The sequence below is a fragment of the Dasypus novemcinctus genome, chromosome 19, assembly GCF_030445035.2.
Source record: "Dasypus novemcinctus isolate mDasNov1 chromosome 19, mDasNov1.1.hap2, whole genome shotgun sequence".
NCBI lineage: Eukaryota > Metazoa > Chordata > Mammalia > Cingulata > Dasypodidae > Dasypus > Dasypus novemcinctus.
The window spans coordinates 30,290,437-30,315,836 of record NC_080691.1 but is presented as its reverse complement, the minus strand read 5'-3'; the positions used below and the strand labels follow the sequence as shown (position 1 = coordinate 30,315,836).

The window sequence follows — 25,400 nt, the reverse complement described above, 5'->3', positions numbered from 1 at the left end:
TAAATGAATTCTCATAACCAGGAAACAAGATGTGCTATATTTACTGGTAAATAGGAAGTAAGGCTGCTCGTGCCTTAGTGGAAGGGGTTAGCACTGGGTGTTGCGTTAAGGGGCCACAATGCTTCAGGAGCTTGAGACCATGTTTAGTCTCTCTGTCCTGAATCTGGGGTTTTCCTTTGCCCATTGCTCATGTTGGTCATGCATCTAGATCATAGTTTATTCAGTTGCTCAACAGGTGTTTGCTGAGGGCCTCCTATGTGCTGGGAGCTATTTTGGGAGCTGGGGCTAAAGCAGTGAGTAGGACAGAGGAGGATCTTGCTTTCATGGAGCTTATACTCTTGTGGAGAAGATAGACAAATAAATACAGGGGAGTGGATATAGCTCAAGCAGTTGGGTACCCGCCTCCCAAATGGAAGATCCTGGGTTCAGTTTCCAGTGCTTCCTAAAGAAGATGAACTGATACAACAAGCTGATGCAATGAGCAGGAATCAGATGTGACTCAAGTCGTTGGGTACTTGCCTCCCATGGGAGGTCCTGGGTTTGGTTCCCAATGCCTCCTAACAAAGAAGAGCAGACAATGAGCGGACACAACAAGCAGAGACAACGAGCAGAGACAACGAACAGACAGATGAGGGAGCCATCTTGGGGTGGGGGGGACACAAAACAAAACAAATAAATACAATATTGACACTGAAGAAAAGCAGGATAAGGGATTAGAGAGAGTGGTGGAGGAAGGCCTCTCTGAGAAGATGTCATTTAAGCCCAGATGGGAAGGATATGAGGAAACAAGGGGGAACAGATGTTGAGCTCTGTAATATCAGCAAGCTTAAAAACCATCTTAAATTTAATTATCTTGCTAATAAGTAAAGGGTTAAATTCAACAGGTACAAAATGATATACTAGCTTCCCTCCTGCCCCATCCCCAGCCACCCAGTTCCCCCTTGTTACTAGTGGCTTATGTATTGTTCCAGATATATTCTCTATATATTTGACCAAATTTTTTGTTTCCCCCACCAACGATAGCTTACCGTACATACTTTTTTCACCTTGTTTATTTTCGTTAACCAGTCTTAGAATTTGTTCCAGAGTAGTATATAAAGAGTGGCTCATTCATCACTGATCCTTTGAGGGGATATGCCACAATATGCATAACTGGTCCCCTCCTCCCAGCCATTTTTATTGTTTACTATCTTTTGTCATTACAAACAATGCTGCAGTGAATGACCTCGTACACAGACCATTTTGTACATAGCAAAATGGAATTCAGCAGGCTGCTTCAGCACACCCTTTTCCCCAGGGTGACAACTTACACTGCTCGCCAGTGACCTGGGACGTTTGTCGGCACCTAAAGGCTTTTCGAGGTTATTAATTGAGCCCCTCTTGGGTGCCCCACCCCATGTGCACCCTGCTTTGGACGGTGAGCTCTGTGAATGCCAGGCTTCCCGTGTCAGTCTTCACTTCCATGTCCATGGTGCCCAGCATGGTGCCTGCCATTCAGTTGGTATTTAGGAAGTATTTATGGAATTAATGAAGAAAAACATCAAGGAAGATCAAGAAGTATGTGAAACAGGATGCTTGTGCTTTTCCTGCCTGGCACTTGCCTTATTGAAATTAGATATTCATTTGTGCTTTTAATTGTTTAATATCTTTTTCTCCTTCTGGACTAAAAGGTGCTTGAAAGCAGGACCCATGTCTCTCTTGTTCCCCATGTGTCTTCATTGTCTGACTCATAGTGGGTGCTCAACAGCTATTCACTAAGTAAAGGTTTGCGTGACTGGCTGTGGTTAAAGGACAGGACTAAGCAGGGGGTACAGAGGGAAGAGGATGTGGCCGGCCTTGAGTGGGAGAAGGCCAGTGGAGATGGAAGAGATGCCAGAGGGCCTGAGGAAGTCTTGGACAAGTGTTGAGAGGGCTGCCTGACCCCTTCCTGGTCCTGGCAGGTGGAGGTGCAGTGTCTGCTCCTGGTGGAGGTGCTGGGCGGCTCTCACAAGCATGCTGTGGACGGTGCTGTGAAGAAGCTCACCAAGCTGTGGAAAGAGGTGATGGGAGCCGGGAGGCGTCGGGGGCCATTGCTTCTTCTGTACCCCACCCCCCATCGCTGTCTCAGACACCAGCTCTGCCCTTTCCTCCTCAGACTCCCGGGCTGGTGGAGCAGTACTTGTCAGCCATTCTCAGCCTGGAACCCAACCAGAACTATGCAGGCATGCTGGGGCTGCTGGTGCAGTTCTGCACGAGCCACAAGGAGATGGAGCTGGTCAGCCGGCACAAGGTGAGCACAGGGGAGGAATGGGAGCTCGTTTTGCTCTTGTGGTCCCAGTGCTGGCCTTATCTGAAACTTGTTGGTTTTCTCATGTGAGGTTTAACTGAGACCCTGGCCTTGTGCCATGATACATAAACTTGGAGGAGATGGGAAGTTTTCCTTCCAGCTCCAGTGCAGTCATTCATTCACTCCCAGTTGAGCAGCTGTCATGTGCCTCGGCATTGGGGATGCAGCCATGGAGAGGGGTCTCAGCTCCTGCAGGACTGAGTCTGAGGAAGGGGTCACCTAGTTAATTAATTGTAACTGCACTAATTGTAACTGTGATAGTGCTACGAAGGAAAGTGCAGGAATCTGTGCTAACTCTGAACAGGAGGACCCAGCTTAGGCTGTGTGTCAGGGAACGCATCTAAGGAAGGAAGCTTAAGGGCGAGTAGGAGTTGGCAAGGGAAGGAGGTGGGAGAAGAGCATTTCAGGCAGAGAAAGCAGCTTGTGGGGAGGAATGCAGAGGAGGTGGACTTGGAGTGTCTGGCGTGAGCTTGGAGTGTCTGGTGTGAGCGGGAAAAGGAGGTGTGAGGCCAGGGAGCAGGCAGTGCCCAAGCAGCCGTGGCAAGGAGTTTATCCCAGGAGCGGTGGAAAGCCATGGAAGGCATTTAAATGGGGAATGGCATGATCAGTGGGAGCTCTGAGCTTGATACTGTGGAGTTGAGGCGTTGACTTGTATTTTTTGGAGGTGTTCACACAAGAGGGATCTCTTGCCAGTGATCAGATAACTTGAAAGTGTCAGAGTCTAACCAAGTCTTTGTGTTCTCTAGAGTGCCCTGCTGGATTTTTATATGAAGAACATCCTGATGAGCAAAGTAAAGCCTCAGAAGTATCTATTGGTGAGTGGAAGGAGGACCTTACTCACCTGGACACACTAAGTCCTACTTTATACTTTGTGATCCTGGGACTGTTCCTTATTTTTGGCCTGTTCCTGTGAGGGCTGGATGCCTGACTCCTCTCTCTTTGTAGGATAACTGTGCCCCTCTGCTCCGATACATGTCCCACTCGGAATTTAAGGATCTCATACTGCCCACCATACAGAAGTCTTTACTGAGGAGTCCAGAGAATGTTATTGAAAGTAGGTTGCTGCCAGTCAAGATGGTAGGAGGGAGATGAGTTGCTCGACGGGCTGCATCCCTGATACTTGGTGGCAGGAAGCAGAGGATGGGGGGATGTATTCACTAGACCTGTTTACCTCTTTGGGACCTTGCAAGAGATCAGGGACCCTTTTGAGAATTTATTTTAAGTCATGGACACCCTTGTTAAAACTACTTTGAATATTGGATACAATTTTAGGGGTCTAAGAACCTTCTGGAGACCACTCAGGTGAAGAATGAGGTTTGGATCTCTCCGTCCATGTTTATCTTGGTGAAAGGCTTACGTGAAATGTTGGAGGATCATTTTTTGTTGTTGATTGGGGCAAGGCAGTATGTAGTTTTTTAGCAGAGCTTTGGGACAAATGTGTGACCACTCATGTGGCCCCTTAGAGGTGAAGAGTGGTCATGGTTCCATGCGGCTAGACATTAGGCCTAATGGCATTTGCTGGGGAGTAAGGCAAAAATGGGCATTTATACTTGAAACCAATGTGGTCACTACTTTCTGTCTCCCCCTCCTCCCCTTAGCTATCTCCAGTCTGCTGGCATCAGTGACTCTTGATCTCAGCCAATATGCCCTGGACATTGTGAAAGGACTGGCTAGTGAGTATCCTGATGCTCTCCAGCTCTGAGAAGTACGCCTTGGGCTTTTGGTATACCTGTTGTAGAAAGAGGGGTCGGGGGACCATTCAGGGCTTGAACCTAAAGTACATTTGCACAGTTTCTTTCCTGAGACCATTTCTAATAGAACATATATAGCTGGGATTAAAGCACTGGGGCCATGAAAAGGATGAAGATAGAAGTCTGGGTCTTCAGTTGTCAAGCTGCCTCTGAGCAGTGGCTTTCGTGCACCCAGGTCAGCTGAAATCCAACAGTCCCCGCCTGATGGACGAAGCTGTGCTGGCACTGCGGAACCTGGCCCGCCAGTGCAGCGACTCTTCAGCGATGGAAGCCCTGACCAGGCACCTGTTTGCTATTCTTGGAGGTGGGCAAGCCTTTCTGTCTGTGGGGATTGGGTGCGGTATGGCTGCCAGCTTTCTTCTGGACACCGGGGTCTGGCCTTGAACTTGGTGCTCCAGGTTTGCTCCTGGATAGGCCATGTGGCCAGGAAGATGCTCACGATATAATGTGAATGTGAGAAGTGAACAGAGGCATGCTCAGGTGGGTGCAGGCGATAGGACCTTGGTCTTGTTTTGTCCTTACGTGTATATGTCTCTATATTTGTGGCAGATAAAATTAGAGGGAGATAAACCCAAATGTTAATGTCTTTGGATAGTAGGAACATGGGTGGTTTTTTAAAAAAATGTTTTTCTGTATATTTTTTCTGTTCCCAAATTTTCTATAAGAAAACGAAAGGCTAGTACATGATATTTTAAATCAAACTTCACAGCAGAAAAGCCACTTGTGGGTAATTCAGAAACTATTTTGATGCTGCACATGTGACTACATTATTCACCCCCTTGGGAAATGGAGCAAATGTTAATTTTGAATCTTTGCTGTCTCTTCTCAGGCTCAGAGGGAAAACTAACTATTGTAGCCCAGAAGATCAGCGTACTCTCAGGTACAGAATCTCTGGAGAAAGTGCAGTCTAGCACTGGATGAGGTTTAACGAAACAAGCAGGGAAGGATTCCTTCTTGTATCTCACACTGATGATCTTGAACATCCTGCCCTGGCCTCCAGGACCCCGCTGCCCCACTGCTTGGCAAGAGGGACTTTGCCAGTCCAGTGGGAAACCTGACTTCTACCCAGCGCAGGATGTTTGGAGGGGGGTTGAGGGAGGGTCGGTAATGGCCAGAGGAGAGGTATGGTTGCTGGGGGAGCCAAAAGCAGCCTGTGTGTGACCTTGGACCGTCAGCTGGGTATGAGGAGGTGGGCAACGGCGGGAGGGATTGCAGCTTTCTGGCATTGTGCCGATGAGGGCCTGAGTGGGGATATACTGCCTTTCAGGGATCGGCAGTGTGAGTCATCACGTGGTGGCTGGGCCTTCCAGTCAAGTCTTGAATGGGACAGTGGCTGAGCTCTTCATCCCGTTCCTCCAGCAGGAAGGTAATTTTGTGCAGCCTGTTAAGGATGCAGTTTGAGCCTCTTCCTTGACTGCAGAACAAAGGTCTCACAGTCAGAGCCTTCCATAAACTCCTCCGAAGGCAGGCTTCTCCCGGAGAGCAGGTGCTGGGAATTGTTTGCAGCTTTGTTGCTTCCTCCCCTTGTGCTCCCACATGCTTTCTTGAGCTGTTTGTGGTGCTTTGTCTTGGATGTCGGACCTCGGGCTAACTGGCTTATGGCTTCTCACCCTAGTTCACGAAGGCACCTTGGTACACGCTGTCTCTGTCCTGGCTCTCTGGTGCAACCGGTTCACCACGGAAGTGCCCAGGAAGCTCACTGAGTGGTTCAAGAAAGCTTTCAGCCTTAAAACCTCCACCTCTGCGGTGAGGCACGCCTATCTACAGTGCATGTTGGCTTCCTTCCGAGGTAAGACCCCTGTCAAGGGCCGGGATCCAGACCCCCCACAAAGATCACGGTTCCACAGTTTCTCCTTTTGGTTCAGCTTGTTTTGCATAATTTATTCCTGGGCCTCTGGGCGCTTTAGGAGTAAGTCACCCATAAAGCCTGGAATCACAGCCCAATCTTCACAACCAGTTCTGGCTTCTTCCCCTTATCAGACCTTCAAAGTGCAAAACTTTATTCAAGAGAACCTAGAACCACATTCCTACATAACTGCGTTTTCACTAAATTATCTGAAATCATGGAGCAACGAGTCTGATAAGACTGATTTAAAAGGTCTGATTTCTTGCAAACTTTACTCTGGACCTAATTAAAAATGACCACTAAAAATTATTTCAAAATTAAAAATTAAAAAAAAACAACAACAAAAAACCCACCACCATTGCCTTCACTACATTGCCAACAAACATAACAGGTATTTGGGCGAGGACATGCACTGTCTTCCCAAGCAGAGCTAGGGGAAACTTTCAAGTCTGTCTAAGAGCTTGATCTCCAGTGGAAGCTCTAATACTGATTGTCATCTCTGAGTTAAATGTTTTAAACCTTTCAATTTTTAAAAATCATTTATTTATCCCCCCCCCATTGTCTGCTGCTCTCTGTGTCCATTTGCTGTGTGTTCTTCTATGACCACTTCTATCCTTATCAGTAACACCAGGAATCTGTGTTTCTTTTTGTTGTGTCATCTTTTTTTTTAAAGATTTATTTATTTCTCTCCCCTCCCCCCCCACTCTGGTTGTCTGTTTTCTGTGTCTATTTGCTGTGTCTTCTTCTTTGTCTGCTGCTTTTGTTGTCAGTGGCCAGGAATCTGTTTCTTTTTGTTGCATCATCTTGCTGTGTTAGCTCTCCATGTGGGCGGTGCTATTCTTAGGCAGGCTGCACTTTCTTTCGCGCTGGGCGGCTCTCCTTACTGAGCGCACTCCTTGTGCGTGGGGCTCCCCTACGCGGGGATACTCCTGTGTGGCAGGGCACTCCTTGCGCGCATCAGCACTGTGCATGGGCCAGCTCCACACAGGTCAAGGAGGCCCGGGGTTTGAACCGCGGGCCTCCCGTATGGTAGACGGATGCCCTATCCACTGGGCCAAGTCTGCTTCCCTTATTGGTTCATCTTGTTGTGTCATCTTGTCGTGTCAGCTCTCCGTGTGTGCGGAGCCATTCCTGGGAAGGCTCCTTTCTTTATGGGGCACGCTCCTTGTGCGTGGGGCTCCCCTATGCAGGGGACACCCCTGCATGGCACGCAGTCCGTGTGGTGCATCAGCACTGTGCATGGGCCAACTCCACACGGGTCAAGGAGGCCTGGGGTTTGAACTGCGGAGGTCCCATGTGGTAGGCAGATACCCTATCTATTGGGCCAAGTCTGCTTCCCAAACCTTTTTAAAAAGGTTCATATTTACCCTGATCTGTGTTTAGAAATTGTTTAAGTGATTCCAGAGTCTGCCCCAGAGAGGGGAAACCCTTCTGAATGAAGTGTGCCTTGTCTTATTTGATGGACTTTATACCTATGTATTTTTTCTAATGATTACAGAACAGGAATATGAACAGAAGAGATTTTTGCCCTGAGTCAAGAACAAAAAACCTTTTTCTCAAACATTGCCAAGGTCAAAGTCATAGATCATTTTTGCTCAGTGGTTTGTGAAGTTTACGAAAAGCCACAGATTGAAGTCATAGATTCCCTGTGGGTGGAAATGTATAGTTAACACCGAGTTAGCTACCTTAGGGATGTCATGAACTCATATCTTTGGTTTAAACAGTCTGTGTCCTCGTGTGTGTTCGCGTTTTCAGCAATTTTTGGTTGAGTGCCTAGACAGCAGAGACTGAGTGTAACCAAGTCACCTCAGCTGGAGCTGAAGGCCTTATTTTGCTTGACTTCCATGTTATCAGAACACAGTACTGGTTTCATTGTAAAAATGTTTTGATGTTCCTTTTAGTTGTTAAAATATGGGCTTAGCTGTAATTTTAACTGGTTTCTGCTATTTTTGTCTTACTGGGTTTAGTAAGGCCATCTGGTGTGGGTGGTCCTGGCTTGGCCTCAGCCAGTCGTGGGACCTTGAGCAGTTCACTTATCCTCTTGGTCCATTGCTTCTCCCATTATATTATTCAGGGTTCTCTAGGGAAACAGTATCAACAGGAGATATCTGTAAATTATATAAGATTTTATAAAATTATCTCATGTCACCATGGGGATGCACAAGTGCAAATTGCGCAGGCAGGCTGCAAACCAGGGACTCTGATGAAGGCCCTTGATGAGTTCCCAGGAGATGGTGGCTGTCTGAAGTCAAGCTGGAAAATTCTTTCTGAATGCTGAAATCACTTCCCTATTTAAGGCATTCAACTGATTGGATAAAATGTCACTCATTGCTAACATCAGTCTCCTTGGTTGATTGTAGATATAATCAGCCATCTCTGCAATAAACTCACTGGTGACTAAAGTCCATTAATGTCCTTGTGTTACGGTTAGCCCAGTGCTTGCTTGACCAATCAGGTGGGCACGGTTACCTGGCTGAGTTGACACATTAGCCTAACCATCACACCCATCAAGTGGAGGGCTGGACTATTTGATTAGTAAGGATCCTTCTAGCTCTAATTGCATGCTTGTAGAGTTTGATTTCAGCCCCAGAGTCAGGTTCCATTAATTTGGATGAACTATTTGACAAATTTCTTGGAGCGTTTTGGTCAGACAGTTCAGGTTTGGGCCATTCACTGTGTCTGTTTGCATTCTCATCAGGCGGCATGGAAATCTTTGTCTCTTTTTTGTTGTGTCATCTTGCTGCATCAGCTCTCTGTGTGTGCAGCGCCACTCCTGGGCGGGCTGCGGTTTTTTCCCACGGGGTAACTCTCCTTGCGAGGCGCACTCCTTGCGTGTGGGGCTCCCCTATACAGGGGACACCCCTGCGTGGCGTGGCACTCCTTGCTCATGGCAGCATTGCGTGTGGGCCAGCTCACCACACAGGCCAGGAGGGCCTGGATACCAAACCCTGGACCTCCTATATGGTAGGCGAATGCTCTATCAGTTGAACCACATCACTTCCCTAAGTGGCTCCTTTCTGAATAGTCTTATCACCCACCCCAGGATCTGGCTGGTTCTGTGAGGAGCATGTATTCTCTCCCCAGGTGACACACTATTGCAGGCCCTGGACTTGCTGCCCTTGCTCATCCAGACAGTGGAGAAGGCAGCCGCCCAGAGCACTCAGGTCCCCACTGTCACTGAAGGGGTTGCTGCAGCCTTGCTACTCTCGAAGCTGTCAGTGGCTGACTCACAGGCCGGTAAGAGCCCAGACTTGTCCAGGATAGTGGTGGGCGGGGGCATCTTCCTGAGTCTTTGGGAGGAGTGTCCTGATGTTTAGGATTTCACAAGTCACTGGGTGACCATGGGACTGCTAGTCCAGTCTGCAGGGGTGAACCTCAGGGTCACACTGGGCATGGAAAAGAACCGGGGGCTCTGTCACTGTCCTCTTTTGCCCTGTGACTTCAACGACCTGGGGATGCAGGCCTGGAGATAGCACCCAGATGGAACTGGGTTTAATAGCGGGGCTTTTCTTTTTAGTTTTAATAGTCATAGGGTGCAAAATTAGAAAGGTACAAAGGGCGTAATGTAAAAACTTCCCATTAGCCCTGTCTTCCAGCCTTTCAGTTCCCCTCCCCAAACGGTATTTTTTATCAGTTTTGTGTCCGGAAGTAGTCGCTGCATAATCAGTCCAACACGCAGGGTAGTATACTATGTTTGCCACATAACATACTGAACATATCTTGGAAATGATTCCAAGTTAGTACAACAAAAAGAGCTTTGTCAGGGTTTTTGTGTGTGTGTGTGTGTGGCTACATAGTATTCCAGATTTTCTTCAGCCCACTTCCTTTTCACTACACATGGACATACTGGACCTGATTCCTATCATTAGAAATGGAGTTCAGCTCTCTTCATATTTTACTGTGTGTATGCCAAGGCATTGGGTTAACTTCGGAGGATGCAAAGATGAGCAGGACTTTGCTTCAGCAAATTTTAGGGTGCTTACACTCTTAACAGAGAGGAGATGCATAATTGCATTCATAGTTTAAGGCAAAATGGGCACTAGAGCAGCTTTTTGATCGGGGCGGTGTTGGGAAAGGCTTCTTGGAGAAGGATGCATCTGGTTGAGGGTCCTAAAGGCTAGGAAGGATTTCACTAGCTTGAAGAGCGTGGCCCACTAGAGGCTGAACCAGACCCAGGTCAGGGAAGGAGAGTGAAAACCGCAGTGTGTGACCCCCAGGTTGGCTTGGGGTATGTGGGAATTCCAGGTGAGAAGCTGCTGCCCTTGGCTCCTGTAGGCAGTAAGGAACCACTGTAGCTCTTCATGTAGGAAATGATACCAGAAGGACTGTTGTTGGCTCTCAAAAGGATTGAGGGCAGTGAACCTAGGATTGACCCATGCCTTTCTGCTGGAGAGCAGATTCTGGCAGTAACCCCCTACCCCCCACGGTTTCAGGGTGAAGGGGGACCAGCCCTGCTGGAAAGGTGAACTATGTCAGGGGTGACCTCTTATTTCTTGCAGAGGCCAAACTGAGCAGTTTCTGGCAGCTGATTGTGGATGAGAAGAAACAGATATTCACTTCTGAGAAATTCCTGCTCCTGGCCTCCGAGGATGGTGAGTTACTTCTCCCTCAGTGACCTTGAGCATGGGGCTCCGTCCCCCCCGGCAGGGCAGAGGAGGGCATCATCCCCTAACCACCTCTGGCTGTGACCAGCCAGCTCTGCAGGAACCTGGACCAGAAGTACAGCGGCTTGGCTGTTGCGGGAATGAATCCATTCTTGTGGGGGAGTGTAAGGCCAAGGAAATGGGGGCACTGGGAGATGTGTGGAGATGAGCAGTAATGGCTTGGAGCTGGTGTTAGCTGTAATTATAGCTGATTGGTTAATTGGTGCTATCTGTTGCTGAGACACTCTGGTGGTGGTGTGGCAGGAGACAAAAAGACTACTGCTTTCTCTCCTGGCAGAAAAGGAACAGTTGATCTTTAAATGTAGGTTTAAAAATGTAGTTTGCCTTAGGGATTTCTGCCCCTAATTGGTGACTTGAAAAGGCTTTTGGCTCACGTAGCACAACATCCTATTAGTAAGCTACAACTGTTAGTTGTTTCCTGATTTATTTTTTTTAATTGAGTTTTTAAATAGGAAATACATTAATGTAATCCAAATATAAAAGGCACAAAAGGGTCTACACTGAAAAGTATGCTCCTGCTTTGATCTCTAGCCACGCAGGTCCCCTGCCCGTAGACAACCAATTTTATCAGCTTTTTCTGTATCCTTGATATTTTATAGTTGTATAAGCAAATACCTTTTTATATTCTTTCTCTACCTTTTTTTATGACTACTGCACACAATTACACTTTCTCTACTTGTACCTTATTTCATGTCTGTATATCAAGAACTTTCTCATTTTTTAAAACTGCAGAGTAATTTTGAATTATTAAAAGTAGTGTAAACACTTGTGTGCCTAATAAGCAAAAGAAGGAAATAAAAATGACCTCTAATTTCATATCCAGTAATAATCATATTTACATTTTGATGTTAATTTTCTCATTCTTTCTGGATGCCTGTGTCTGTGTATGGATGTATACACATATCTTTTTTTTAAAAGATTTTCATTTATTTATCTATATCTATCTATCTATCTATCTATCTATCTATCTATCTATCTATCTATCTATCTATCTCTCTCTCTCTCTCTCTCTCTATCTCTCTTTCTCTCTATCTTTCCTCCCCCCCCCCACCCGGGTTGTCTGTTTTCTGTGTCTATTTGCTGCGTCTTCTTTGTCTGCTTCTGCTATTGTCAGCGGCACGGGAATCTGTGTTTCTTTTTGTTGCGTCATCTTGTAGTGTCAGCTCTCCGGGTGTGTGGCACCATTCCTGGGCAGGCTGCACTTTCTTTCGTGCTGGGCAGCTCTCCTTACGGGGCGCACTCCTTGCACATGGGGCTCCCCTATGCGGGGACACCCCTGCGTGGAACCGCACTCCTTGTGCGCATCAGCACTGCGCATGGGCCAGCTCCACACGGGTCAAGGAGGCCCAGGGTTTGAACTGCAGACCTCCCATGTGGTAGGCGGACGCCCTAACCCCTGGGCCAAGTCCGCTGCCCACATATCTTTTTTTTCCCCCTAAATCCAAAATGCTGCTTCCTTCTGAGGGAGCATCCTTTTCTAAGCCTTGCTTTTCCTCTTGTGGCTGGTAGAGAACAGTGAAGCAGCCAACATACACAACTATGGTTTGTGCATGGCAAAAGACCATGGCGATTTTATAGCATCCTGGCCATTTCACATCCGTGAAGTAGGATTTGGGGCTCTACAACAGGCACTTCTTGTATTTCCTTTTCTTTGCTGGAAAGGGAAGGGAGACCCCTTGTGAGAGGCGTGTTTTTGTGGGGAGGTTGTCACTGCCAAAATGGCCCACATATCTTTTAAAAAACCCTTCTACCGCCTCTTTCCCCTCCTAGCCCTGTGCACCGTGCTGCATCTGACAGAGAGACTGTTCCTTGACCACCTGCATAGACTCCCAGGCAACAAAGTTCAGTAAGTAAGGCACCTTTTCCCTTGGGCCGCATGAGGCGTGCCTTGGCAGGAGCCTGAGAGACACAGTGTCTGGGAGGCGGGAGGACTGGCTGTGGACCATGCACCTGTGCCCGCAGGCAGTACCACCGTGCTCTGGTGGCGGTACTCCTCAGCCGAACCTGGCACGTCCGCAGACAGGCCCAGCAGACGGTCCGGAAGCTGCTGTCTTCTCTCGGGGGCTTTAGGCTGGCATATGGGCTCCTGGAGGAGCTGAAGACTGTCCTTAGTTCTCACAAGGTGAGGCTGTCTGGGCTCCAGATCTGGGGTGCTGGGACCCGCTCTGCCGACCTGCCAAAGCCTGGAAGTTAGGATAGGCCCCCCCTGAGCTCTCACTCACTCAGAGTCTGGGTGATGCCAGACCTAATTCCCTCTGCCTAGAGCCCCAGTAACATCCCGTTCCTATTAATAGAATTCCTTTTCCTTTTCTGAGGCTCTTTTTCTTGCACTTCCCATGTTTGTTTGTTTTTTTTAAGGGGGTCCTAGGGATTGAACTTGGGACCTTGGACATGGGAAGCAGGTACTCAACCAACTGAGCTACACGAGCTCACCTTTCCTTACCTTTTTTTCCCTTGAGTAATTGAATAGCATCTTCTGTTTTTAAAGCACCATATAATTTTTAAGGAACTTCTTAAAACCCATGTTCTCATTTGATTTTTCACAACACTTTAAAAAGACAGGGTTGATTACCTTTACTTCATTAGAGTTGTCCAGGGTTAGGAGAGCTTAAGCTCTCAGCCAGTGGGTAGGAGAACAAGGTGTAGACTCCAAGGACCCGACGCCCCTTTTGGTGCTGTGTTTCACTGCTCCCTCTCCCTGTAAACCTGCTTGAGAAATGCAGGCTAGTGACAGACTTGTGGTCATGGGTCAAGTCTCCTGGACTAGTTTCTGTTGCCTTCTTTTCCCCTTTGGGCTTTTTAGGTGCAAAGCCATGAGTCCTTCCTCCAGGCACTCTCACAGCCTGGGGGTCCCAGTGCAGGACGCTGGGCATCAGTCTGCACTCCAGCAGGGACCCCAGAGAACTGTGTGCGTGAGAGGCAGCTGTGTCCCTGGCATCTTGGTCTTCCGTGTGTCAGGACTGGCTGGGGCTCGGGGCAATGGGGCTCATGTGCTGTCTTCATGCAGGTGCTGCCCTTAGAGGCTCTGGTGACTGATGCTGGGGAGGTGACTGAGGCGGGCAAGGCCTCCGTGCCTCCCCGGATCCTGCAGGAGGCTCTGTGCGTCATCTCTGGGGTGCCGGGGCTGGAGGAGGACGTCACCAACACGGAACAGCTGGCCCAGGAGATGCTGATCATCTCCCACCACCCATCCTTAGGTCTGCGGCTGGGGCTGGGATGGGAGGGATGGGCCTCTGTGGGGCAGGGATGAGCAGGCTGGGCAGAAGGCCTCAAAGACCCGCCTCCCCCTCCAGTGGCAGTGCAGTCGGGGCTCTGGCCAGCACTTCTCTCCAGGATGAAGATCGATCCCGAAGCATTCATCACCAGGCACCTGGATCAGCTTATTCCCAGGATCACCACGCAGAGTCCCCTGAACCAGGTGATTTGCCTGTGAGCTGGTTCTGGCCTTAGTTGGGCCCTTCCTCTCACAGGGTGCAGGAAGGAGGGATTCACAGAGGCAGGGGAAGATGTGCTGAGATGTGGGCTTGGCCCCTGTGGTTGAAGCACTAGAGAGAGCTTACTGCCTCGTGTAACTGCGTAGTGTAGAGATGTGCCTGGCTTTGGGTGGTGCTTCCCTCAGGACTTTGTAGGTGATGTGTCTCTATCTCTTTGCCTCTCTGTCTCATCCATCTGTGTCTCTTGCTTCTGTTTTCTATGATGTGGGCTCTTTTCTCCAGCTTGAGGGTTTTTCCCTTTAGTCTCAGCCTTGAGGGTTTTTCCCTTTAGGGTAGCAGGGCAGTGTTAGAGTTCCAGGCTTCCATCTTATCCCCCACCAGTTCCAGTGGAAAAATCTTGTGCTTTCTGATGATTTCATCTGGCATGGGGTCTCTTTTTCTGTGGTTCACCTGACTCAGGTCCTTTGTTCTCCTTGAGCCCGTGCTCCTGTCCTGGCTCACATGCTGACCTCTGGAAGGGGTGTAGGTGGCTCTGCCTGCAACAGAGATGGGGGGCTTGAGTGTCCCAACATTAGAGGGTACTCACTAGATAGAGGGTACATACTCGCTGAGTAAGGCAGACAACAATCCCAGCTGTCCACTCTTGTGGGCAGCACACAGGAAGAATGAGGCAGCGGCAGGAGGAAGGGGAGCCAACTGCTGGGGGCATTTAGGCTTGGCGGGACCCTTCTCCACTGCCAGCCTTGGCACACATGCCGTGTCTATTTGTTTGACAGTCTTCCATGAACGCCATGGGCTCCCTCTCCCTCCTGTCCCCGGCCCGGGTCCTTCCACAGCTCATCAGCACCATCACTGCCTCTGTGCAAAACCCCGCGCTGTGCCTGGTGACACGGGAGGAGTTTGCCATCATGCAGACCCCTGCTGGGGAGCTGTACGACAAGTCCATCATCCAGAGGTGAGACCCCGTTCCTCTGCTCTGTTGCCTCTGGAGACTGAAGGAAACAACCTGTGCATTTATTGGATAAGTGCCTGTTATATTCCAGGCTCTATGGTGCTTAAACCCTGGATTCAAGAATATGCCAAAGATGCGGCACGTTCTCAGTGCAGTGTTGCTTAAAAACTGGAATTTCTTGGCTGGTGGGAGGCTGGAAGAAGAGCCTGGAGGCTCTTTTCAAGCTGAGCTGATCACCCGTTCTGGGGTTTCAGTGCCCAACAGGATAGCGTCAAAAAGGCCAACATGAAGCGGGAGAACAAAGCTTATTCCTTCAAGGAGCAGATCATCGAGCTGGAGCTGAAGGAGGTGAGTACACGGAAGCATGCTGCGTGGAGGCTGCAGTGCCTGGTAGCCTCTGCTTGGTGGCTCTTCCGCAGCATGTGTTCCTTTCCCTCGGATCATCCTGATGCCTGCAGCATTCTCCTCCAACCCCCCGCTGGTCCCTGCTCTTCCTGCCATACTCTGTCTTCCCTTTCTCTCTGGCCTTCCCCACCACCCATTCAAGGAAAGAAATTTCTCCTTCTGGGTGCAGGTGGTTTCCTCTGCTAGGTATTTGCCATGTGGTATTGCTGGATTCTGCGCCTGGTCCCCCAGCTCCCTGGGGCTCCGTCATTGCTCCTGGCAGCAGGCATGCGGCCTGGCCCTGCTGAACCTCTGGGGCATGAAGGCTTGCTGGCTGTACTCAGCTTTGAACAGATCCAGGCCCGAGGGGAGCAGAGCACGCAGGGCTCCAATTGGTCTTGGGTCCTCTGCCCTTTCCCTGGTTTTCACAAGGCTCGGGTCTTGTCTATCACATCTCAGCTCACATGTCCTCTTCTCAGAGAGGTGACCACCTGCACACCCTGTCCAAAGTAGACTCAGTCCCTCTTCCGGTTACTCTGATTCTTGTTTCTTTCGTCATGTTTATCATGATGTGAAATAACCTTGTTCACGTGTCTGTTTAATCTGTTTATTGTCAGTTTTCTGCCACTAGATTGTGAGCCCTGTGAAGGCAGGGACTTTGTCTGTCTTCTGTCCATGATAGCCCCAGGTATCTAGAACCGTGCCTGGCACTATAGACCCTCAGTAAACACTTGTTGAATGCAAGAGGGATTTCTCTTCTGTGTCATCTTGGGCACCTCCGCAGGCCTTTTTTAGACTTCAGCGTATGCTGTGGGGAGAGCTTCTGTAGGAAGGGGCTGGGCATGAAGGGAGGCTAGAGTCTTAATCTGAAGCCACGTGGCTACCAGAATACTTCTTGGACTGTACTGAGGGACTTTTTATTTCTATAACTGCCTTTTGTCAGTAGAGATTCCAGTACAAAATTGCTTCTCTAATGCTGTGCCCATGCACTGTTGTCTTGGTTCTTTGTGGGAGGTAGGGGAGTTCACATAACAGGATCAGGGGTCCCAGCCAAAGACCTAGAGCTGGTGTGATGCTGCTTGTGGAACCAAGTCCCCGTCCTCTGAGGTAGGGAGGGAGGCTCTTTCCTAGGAATGGAATTGGTTTGTCTGCTCCCTTCAGGAGATAAAGAAGAAGAAAGGCATCAAAGAGGAGGTCCAACTGACCAGCAAGCAGAAGGAGATGCTGCAGGCCCAGCTGGACAAGGAGGCACAGATCCGGAGGCGGCTGCAGGAGGTAAGCGGCCGCCACCACCACCCTCGTGCCCCTGCCATGAGCCTGCTGGGCAGCCTTACTGCCCTGGAGCAGGGCTGTGCTGACCTCCTCCTGGGGCGACTCTGCTTGCAGCTGGACAGTGAGCTGGAGGCGGCACTAGGACTGCTGGACACCATCCTGGTCAAGAACCCCTCCGGCCTGACCCAGTACATCCCCGTTTTGGTCGACTCTTTCCTGCCCTTGTTGAAATCTCCCCTGGCTGCTCCCAGGATCAAGAACCCTTTCTTGTCCTTGGCTGCCTGTGTCATGCCCCCTAGACTCAAGGCTTTGGGTTAGTCCTGGTTTGCTGGTGTGGGATGGCTCAGGGCAGGTTGGGCAGTGGGGGGGGATGCCCCATGTGCATGTGGGGAGGCACATGGAAAGCCAGGCCACCGGCGTTGTCTCCTTGTGGAGGCAGCCTTGGGAGCCTCAGGCTGTGCCTGTCCTTAGGAGCGACATAGAACCTCTTCCCGCTCTCCTGTTTTATACCTGCTGCGCCTTCACTCTGAAGACCAGGCTTTCAACTAGTCAGTGTCTGGTCCTTCTCTAGCAGTTTGAAAATTAAGAAGTCAGAAATTTGGTGCCAGTGGGGCTGGTTTGGTGCCACATAGTGCATGGCTAGTCAGTGTAGCCCAGAGCTTCTGAGCCATGTGTCAGGGGCAGTTGGAGGTCTGGGACCATTGGCTTTCTGGAAACTGCAGAGAAAATGAAAACCAGGCAGGGTGGCTGGGAATTAAGATGGGCTGCCATTTGTGGGTTGATGTCATTGAGCAGGCATCCTTCCTGGCTTAAAGGTATGTTCTTATGGGTGAGGCTGGAACCCAGTTTTAGTGAACAAGTCAGTGAACTTGCCAAATGCAGGCTGGCAAGGCTCATTGCATGGAAGATGGAGACACAATATGGACAAGCTTTACTCTTGACTGAATAACCCTTGGGTGGGCCATGCTTTTTCTTGTTGGATTTATAACTTTCTGAGTGTCCAAAGGGTAGCTTCTGCCCTACTTACCCTTCAGTGCTATCACACAGATCAAAAGTGAGATGAGATCGAGGACATTTTGGTGCAGCAGAAGAGATTCTTATTAGGTCAGAGGGATGGGGCACCTCTGTGCTGGGACCCTCTTTTGTACTTGGGCCACATTCTGCTCCTTTGCACGGCTCAGTCCCTGCTGGATGACTTCTCTGTGACGTAGGTACTTTGGTGAGCCATGTGACCTTGCGCCTGCTGAAGCCGGAGTGTGCTCTGGATAAGTCCTGGTGCCAGGAAGAGCTGTCGGTGGCCGTAAAGAGGGCAGTGACCCTGCTGCACACCCACACCGTCACCAGCAGGGCAGGCAAGGGTGAGCCAGGTAAGGGATGGGGCAGGACCTGTGCTGGCTGGGGGCTCTGTTCGCTGCTGTGGCATCACCTGGGCCCTCTGAGGCTGTGGCCTTGGACTAGTCTCTTTTCTGGCTTTGGTTTCCTCATCTGAAAAATAGGAGTTTGGACATGAGGGGCAGTTTCTGAGTCTACTGCAGTATCCTGTGAGTCACTGTAACCCCCGTCAGGGTTTCCTTCTTTCCACTGGAATCTACTCTGTTTTAACTCACACCCTGGAACTGGGCAGTTTTTGGGGTAGGAGCGGAATTGCCTCTAGAACTGGGCCATCAGCTCTCATTCATGCCCTCTTACTATGTGCTTCCAGCTGTCAAAAGGGGCCTCCAGCCTTCCCTCTGCCCACATTCCTGAGGATGGATACTGAGGTTGCAGCGGCCCTGTGCCCTGTCCTGCCTGCAGGATCTCACCTGCTTTTTGTTCTCACAGACGCCTCGCCGTTGTCGGCCCCGGCCTTCTCCTTAGTCTTCCCCTTTCTGAAGATGGTGCTGACCGAGATGCCCCACCACAGCGAGGAGGAGGAGGAGCGCATGGCCCAGATCCTGCAGCTCCTCACTGTCCACGCCCAGCTGAGGGCCTCACCCTGCAGCCCACCTGGGCAAGTGGACGAGGTTGGCAGGGAGCTCTGCTCGCCCCTTGGCTTCTTGGGTGGAAGGAGGCAGGGGCCTCTGATCCCTCCTGACCTGTCAGCTGTTCTGGTGGGGAAGTCGAGTGTGTGTGTATGCCTACAGCGGGAGCTCTTGGCAGGGAGAACCAGCATGTTCCTATTCGTGCAATTGTCAGGTCCTCGGAGAAACTTAGAAGTCTGTGTCTGAGAGTTTCTGGCTTCAAAAAGTTGTAGGGTTTTGTATTCATTTATTTTACTGAATGTGTTTAATTTCTCACTCAGAAGATAGTACTGATCACTCTCCTTTGACTTGCTCATGATTATGAGATTAGACATTGTATGTTAAGACCTTTTCTCCTTACATTATTTTTTAAAAGTTTGCTCAAGTAATCATGCATATTTTAAATAATTTCAGTGATGCAAAAGCAACAAAAGTAATACTACTCCCAGAGGCAAATATACTATATATACTCTTGTGGACTTTTTTAGGTACATGCAGAACTCACATCCATATAGTATTATAACTTTTTTAAAGCAAAAATGGATTGTACTGTTTTGTTGTAGTTTTTTAAAGATTTATTGTTTATTTATCTGTCCCCCCTCCCCCATTATTTGTGCTCGCTGTCTGCTCTCTGTCCATTTTCTTTTTTTTGAAGATTTATTTTTTTAAATTTATTTCTCTCCACCGCCTCATTTGTACTTGCTGTGTCTGTCTTCCTTGTTTCGTTAGGAAGCACTGGGAACTGAACCTGGGACCTCCAATGTGGGAGAGAGGTGCCTAATCATTTGAGCCACCTCCATTCCCTGCTTTGTTCTGTCTCTCATTGTGTTTTTCTTCTTTTTTTTAAAGTTCAATCTTGTGTGTGTTTTTATTAAAGATTTATTTTTCATTTATTTCCCTTCCCTTCCCCCCAATCCCCCGTTGTCTGCTCTCTATGTCCATTTTCTGAGTGCGGCGCCATTCCTGGGCAGGCTGCACTTTCTTTTGCGCTGGGCGGCTCTCCTTATGGGGCGCACTCTTTGCACGTGGGGCTCCCCTACGCGGGGACACCCCCGCGTGGCATGGCAGTCCTTGCGTGCATCAGTACTGCACGTGGGTCAGCTCCACATGGGTCAAGGAGGCCCGGGGTTTGAACCACAGACCTTCCATGTGGTAGACGGACGCCCTAACCACAGGGCCAAGTCCGCTTCCCAGTGTTTTTCTTCTTGTGTCTCTTCTTGCACCAGCTGCTTGTGTCAGCTTGCTATCTTGCTTGTCCTTTTTAGGAGACACAGGGAGCTTCTGGTCTTTGCTTTGTTGTGTCTCTCTTTATGATTTTCTTGCATTTCTTGTTACGTCAGCTTGCTGTCTTCTTTAGAAGGTATGTGGTAGGCAGGAGCTCAGATTGCTTGAGCCACATCCACTTCCCAGTGTCTTTTTGTGCTCTCTGTCTGCTCGTCTTTTTAGGAGGCACCAGAAACCGAACCCAGGACCTCTCGTGTGGTAGGCAGGCTCCCAATTGCTTGGGCCAAATCCGCTTCCTGGATTATGTTGTTTTGCTTTTTAAATATATCTTTACGTCCAAGGTCTCCTTCTACATCAGTGTGTATGGAGTTGACTGAATGCATGGATTCTCTGTTCTGAATGCAACATGTTTTTTTTAACTCTACCTGTTGATGGTCATTTTCAAGTCCTCACTTTTTCCCATTTTGAACAATGCTTGATGCACACATACCTTGCACACCCTGTGTAAGTGTGTCTCTAGGCTAGATCCTTGGAGGTGGGCTTGCTAGCTGTTGTGGGGTGTTCTGAGATGTGCCTTCACTAAGAGTGCCCTTTTCTCTGCACTGGCATCAGCCTCAGCTAGTTTCAGGCTTGCCAGTGGTGGTGAAGGATGCTATCTCATTTTATTTTAATTTATTTTATTTTAATTAATTTTTCTCCCCTTCCCCCCTCCAGTTGTCTGCTCTCTGTGTCCATTCACTGTGTTCCTCTGTGACTGCTTCTATCCTTATCAGTGGCACCAGGAATCTGAGTTTTTTTTTCCTTTTTGTTGCATCATCTTGTTGTGTCAGCTCTCCGTGTGTGCGGCACCATTATTGGGCAGGCTGCGCTTTCTTTCGTGCTGGGCGGCTCTCCTTAAAGGGTGCACTCCTTTTGCGTGGGGCTCCCCTACACAGGAGACACCCTGTGTGGCAGGGCACTCCTTGTGTGCATCAGCACTGCACGTGGGCCAGCTCCACATGGGTCAAGGAGGCCGGGGTTTGAACCTTGGACCTCCCATATGGTAGGTGGACGCCCTTCCATTGGGCCAAGTCCGCTTCCCCTCATTTTATTTTGTGTTTCTTTACTTGTTTGGAAAGTTGAGTATCTCTCCCTATGTTTATGGGCCATTTGTATGTCCTGTTCTGTGAGTTTCAAGCAAGTTTCAGCATTTATTATTTTTAGTCCCTGAGGATCTTGGATGACTGGACTTATCTCCTGGGACCTTTGTCAGGTGTAATCCTATTAGTGTTTTCATGGTGGAGTGATGAATGATTCAGAACGTTTCCCTGCGGGTGCGAGGATACTGCTTCATTTGCTGCCAAGCTTGATGACAGACCTTCCCCAGGGCCTCACCCCAACTTATCTGCTTTTCTTTCTTAGAATGGCCCGGAGTTGCTGCCTCGTGTGGCCATGTTGCGTCTCCTGACTTGGGTGATCGGAACAGGCTCTCCCCGCCTACAGGTGACCCGGTTTTCAGTTGGCTGTTGTGATTCAATATGTGACCCTGACCTCAGGTCCAGGATGAGGGTCAAGTCATATTTTCTCTGTCCGCCTGAGCCAATACACTTGGACTAGGACAGAAAGGCTGCTTTTGAGAGTCTGCCTGGTTCTTCTCAACTATTGAGGGGTTTCACTTGAGTCCTGCCACTGAGCTGGCCTGGAGCTCTAAGGTCGTAGCCATGGTAGGGCTATGGGGATGAGCAATCTCCATTCAGATTCCTCTCTGGGCCTTTAAGCTCCTTGCCTGGTAGCCTGCCTGGTCCCAGAGGAGGGACCGAGTAAACACTTGCTGAACTGAACCCGGTGGATCAATGTCCTCATCAGGTTCTGGCCTCAGACACCCTGACCACCCTGTGTGCCAGCAGCAGTGGCGAGGAGGGCTGTGCCTTTGCAGAACAGGAGGAGGTGGACGTGCTGCTCTCTGCCTTGCAGTCTCCGTGTGCCAGTGTGCGGGACACGGCACTCCGGGTGGGTACCCCTCCCTTACGAGACCCCCACCCACATCCCTTGTCACCTTACGCAAGTTTGAGTGGCATGATGGGTGTTTGAGAGAATGTCCTTCACCCTCATCAAGATGCCTTGTGTCTGTACCACTGTGTCCTAGAGAGGCAAAGAAGGTCATGGTGGGGGGTGGTGTCAGGGGTCTTCCTAAGGATCCCAGCAACTAAGCAGTGGTCATGATGAATCGCTGTTTTTTATCTTTAAAGACTTACATTCTAAACTGGAATGTGGATCTTGGTATTGTTATAGACAGATAACTCACAGGATTAATTTATTTCTTCAACCACCTTGTATTTGGCTTTTCTTGTTGGCTTTTGGACCAGAAGCTAGAAAATCCCCTTGGAGTGATGAGACAGTGGTTCCCGAATTCTAGTCCACAGCCTACTGCTATTGGTCTGTGACAGAGTTTTCCCATTACTTGGTTAAAAATATGAAAAATAAGGGTAACGTGGTAGATTTTTCCTAAAGTTCAATTCATTCAGTGAACGGACTGTCCTTTTTCTGAGAATTTGTCAGTATTACTTAGAGTTGAGCGTTTTAATTTTTTTGTTAAATATTCCACCATGGTACACTGTCGTGGCACAGAAGAAAAACTGTGGAGACCCTGAGCAGATAGTGAGTAGAGCTGACTCATAGCACTCCCTGGGTCAGTGCTGCCCAATGGAACTTTCTACCATGATGGAAATGTTCTGCCTCTGCCCTGTCCAATACATGTGGCTGCAGAGCACTTGGAATTTCTCTGCTGTGATTGTGGGACTGAATTTCCAGTTAATTTTAGTGGATCGAACTTGAAATAGTCACATGGTAGTGGCTACATCTTGGACAGCACAGCCTTGAGGTAGGGGTTGAGGAGGCAGGTCAGAGGCTGTTTCTGCAAAGTGGGGCCTCACTGTCTAATCTCCCCTTGCAGGGGTTGATGGAGCTCCACCTGGTATTGCCAGCACCTGATACTGATGAGAAGAATGGCCTGAACCTTCTGCGGAGGCTTTGGGTGGTCAAGTTTGACAAGGAGGAGGAGATCCGGAAATTGGCTGAGAGGTGAGAGCCCCTGGAAGGTCACCTGTTCCTGCTCTGGCTGTGCTTCCCTTCTACAAGAAGGGAGCCTCATGTGCTCAGTGACAGAGAAGGGCTGGGTGGCTGGGTTTGGCAGGGCAGGAGCTGTGGCTTCCTGGCTCATCAGCCTCTACCTTTGATCTGCTATAGGCTCTGGTCGTCTATGGGCCTAGATCTGCAGCCAGACCTCTGTTCCCTGTTGATTGACGATGTGACTTACCATGAAGCAGCTGTGAGGCAGGCTGCGGCCGAAGCCCTCTCCGAAGCGGTGGCACGTTACCAGCGACAGGCAGCAGAGGTTATGGGCAGGCTCATGGAGATCTACCAGGAGAAGCTCTATGTGAGTAACTGTGCAGCCCAGACATGGTCTGGGGTGGGGAAGGGTGTGCAAGGTTGGAGTGGCCTCTGTTCAGCCCCAGACCTCCAGGCAGGGGTCTTGGCTGTGACTCATTTCCCAGCTCACAGTCCTGGCGCTGGGGTCGTTGGTTTGTCCCACATGGCTGGGAAGAGCACTGCACTGAGTGCATTTGTCAATTTGCCTCTTGCAGCGGCCGCCCCCAGTTCTGGATGCTTTGGGACGAGTCATTTCAGAATCTCCTCCAGATCAGTGGGAAGCCAGGTATAACAACTGTTCCAGTCTCATTCTTGTCCCATTCAGAGCTTTCTGAGATATAGCAGGGTGGCTGCAGTGGGTGGCAGTATGGAATCATGGTAAAGTAGAAGGCATCAGAGGGACCTGGGCTCAAATGCTGGCTCCTCCATGTTCTAGCTATGTGGTCTTGGGCACATTTCTCCTTGTCTCTGGGCTCCATTTCCTCATATCTATGACGAGCATGAGAACAGAGCCTACCTCACAGGGTCGTTAGGATCAGTCGATCAACAGTATGTAAAGTGCTCCGTGGACGTTAGTTCCCTTTTCTCCTTAGAGCCCAGAAACAGCAGTGGGAAGTGTGGCCTTGGAGGACGTGGTAGATGGTGGCTTTCTGGCTGGCTCCATCCCTGTGTGGCTTCTATTGGTTGATGGACCCATCTCACCCACAGACATCTAGGAATGGGATGCAGATTCTTTGCCCTGTGGACCTTCTTAGTGTCTCTCTTTAGCTGAAAAGAATAATAATACTTGTTCTTGTAGAATGTGTTCCTTTCTGAGACCCCTTGCCCTGACCCCTTTGCCTTCCTTAGACCTGCCTTGGAAGCGGAAGGTAGGTGTTACAGTTACACTTGAAGAGGCGGGGGCAGAGCTGACGCCCTGACCAAGGTCACCCTGTAGGGGTTCCACTCGAGGCAGATGACAAGTCTTAGCTCTGTCAACCTAGGGCTTGCTGTGTTTGACAAGTCAGTTCTAGAATGTGGGGTGTGCACTGGCTATGCTCTGCATGCCGGAAGCAGTGCGTGCTGCAGGCCAGCTCCCTGTCCTCGTGAACTGGAGTAGCTTTCCTAGCAGAGGAGGCTCCTGGCTGCTCTTCACCACCGACATGCTCCTGCTTCTCCCCCAGGTGCGGCTTGGCTTTGGCCCTGAACAAGCTCTCCCAGTATTTGGACAGCTCTCAAGTAAAGCCGCTCTTCCAGTTTTTTGTCCCTGATGCCCTCAATGACCGAAACCCAGATGTCCGGAAGTGCATGTTGGATGCAGCCCTTGCAACGCTTAACACCCATGGGAAGGTAAAAGGATTTCAGCCAGCTGAGGACTTGGTTGGGGAGGGAGGCAAGCCAAGGCACTGGGCAGGGCTGAGCGGTGGTGACACTAAGTGCCAGAAATCCTGGCAGGGCATTAGCTCTGTGACGGAAAATACATTTGTATTTCTTTTGAGCCAAAAAGGCCCCAAAAGAAAGTTAAACTTTTGGAAGTCTGCTGCAATCCTGTTAGAAAACTGGAAGAGCCACCAGCAGTGCTTCTCAGGATGCCTATTCCAGAGCCAGACTTGGGCTTGATTCTTGTGGCACAGACTGTTACCCCAAGTTACAGCCTCGCAGGGCTGACCTGAGGCCTGGGTGGGTTTGGCTCTCCAGGAGAACGTCAACTCACTGCTGCCGGTGTTTGAGGAGTTCTTGAAAAACGCACCCAACGATGCCAGCTACGATGCTGTGCGGCAGAGCGTGGTGGTCCTTATGGGCTCCCTGGCCAAGCACCTGGACAAGAGTGACCCCAAAGTGAAGCCCATTGTCGCCAAGCTCATCGCTGCCCTCTCCACCCCCTCCCAGCAGGTACTTGCCACCTCAGCGGGCCCTCAGAGCCAGCTGAGGACTGGGGCCCACCTGCAGATAGAAAATGGGATGGGGGGGAACAGAGTTGGGCGCTGAGGGTCTGGAAGGCCCAGTGAGGAGGAGGAGGAGGAGGACAAGTCCCCTCCCATGTGAGAGCCACTTTATGGTCCAGAACACCACTGGAGAGGGAGTTACTAACTGTCTATCATTTTCTTCCGTTTATTTATTAACAGGTTTTGTGCTTAAAATAGACCTTGCATTGGGGAT

At 49.8% G+C, this 25,400-nt stretch overlaps 1 protein-coding gene across 3 annotated transcripts in view; it reads left to right on the top strand.

The window, feature by feature from the left end:
• GCN1 (GCN1 activator of EIF2AK4) overlaps positions 1–25,400 on the top strand; it is a 71,075-nt gene that overhangs the window by 13,772 nt on the left and 31,903 nt on the right. For 2 of the 3 annotated variants that reach the window (XM_058281463.2, XM_071209817.1), the window contains 28 exons: positions 1,941–2,039; positions 2,135–2,269; positions 3,073–3,141; positions 3,272–3,380; positions 3,925–3,999; positions 4,253–4,381; positions 4,907–4,957; positions 5,345–5,443; positions 5,693–5,866; positions 9,008–9,160; positions 10,423–10,515; positions 12,358–12,433; positions 12,550–12,709; positions 13,595–13,784; positions 13,881–14,005; positions 14,798–14,976; positions 15,228–15,321; positions 16,519–16,632; positions 16,744–16,942; positions 17,841–17,996; positions 18,451–18,632; positions 21,255–21,335; positions 21,699–21,842; positions 22,786–22,913; positions 23,079–23,268; positions 23,477–23,547; positions 24,425–24,590; positions 24,939–25,133. In XM_058281463.2, coding sequence (XP_058137446.1) covers positions 1,941–2,039; positions 2,135–2,269; positions 3,073–3,141; positions 3,272–3,380; positions 3,925–3,999; positions 4,253–4,381; positions 4,907–4,957; positions 5,345–5,443; positions 5,693–5,866; positions 9,008–9,160; positions 10,423–10,515; positions 12,358–12,433; positions 12,550–12,709; positions 13,595–13,784; positions 13,881–14,005; positions 14,798–14,976; positions 15,228–15,321; positions 16,519–16,632; positions 16,744–16,942; positions 17,841–17,996; positions 18,451–18,632; positions 21,255–21,335; positions 21,699–21,842; positions 22,786–22,913; positions 23,079–23,268; positions 23,477–23,547; positions 24,425–24,590; positions 24,939–25,133 — 3,636 coding nt within the window. The remainder of the gene's footprint in view (positions 1–1,940; positions 2,040–2,134; positions 2,270–3,072; positions 3,142–3,271; positions 3,381–3,924; positions 4,000–4,252; positions 4,382–4,906; positions 4,958–5,344; positions 5,444–5,692; positions 5,867–9,007; positions 9,161–10,422; positions 10,516–12,357; positions 12,434–12,549; positions 12,710–13,594; positions 13,785–13,880; positions 14,006–14,797; positions 14,977–15,227; positions 15,322–16,518; positions 16,633–16,743; positions 16,943–17,840; positions 17,997–18,450; positions 18,633–21,254; positions 21,336–21,698; positions 21,843–22,785; positions 22,914–23,078; positions 23,269–23,476; positions 23,548–24,424; positions 24,591–24,938; positions 25,134–25,400) is intronic. The other variant, XM_071209818.1, reaches the window with a different exon arrangement.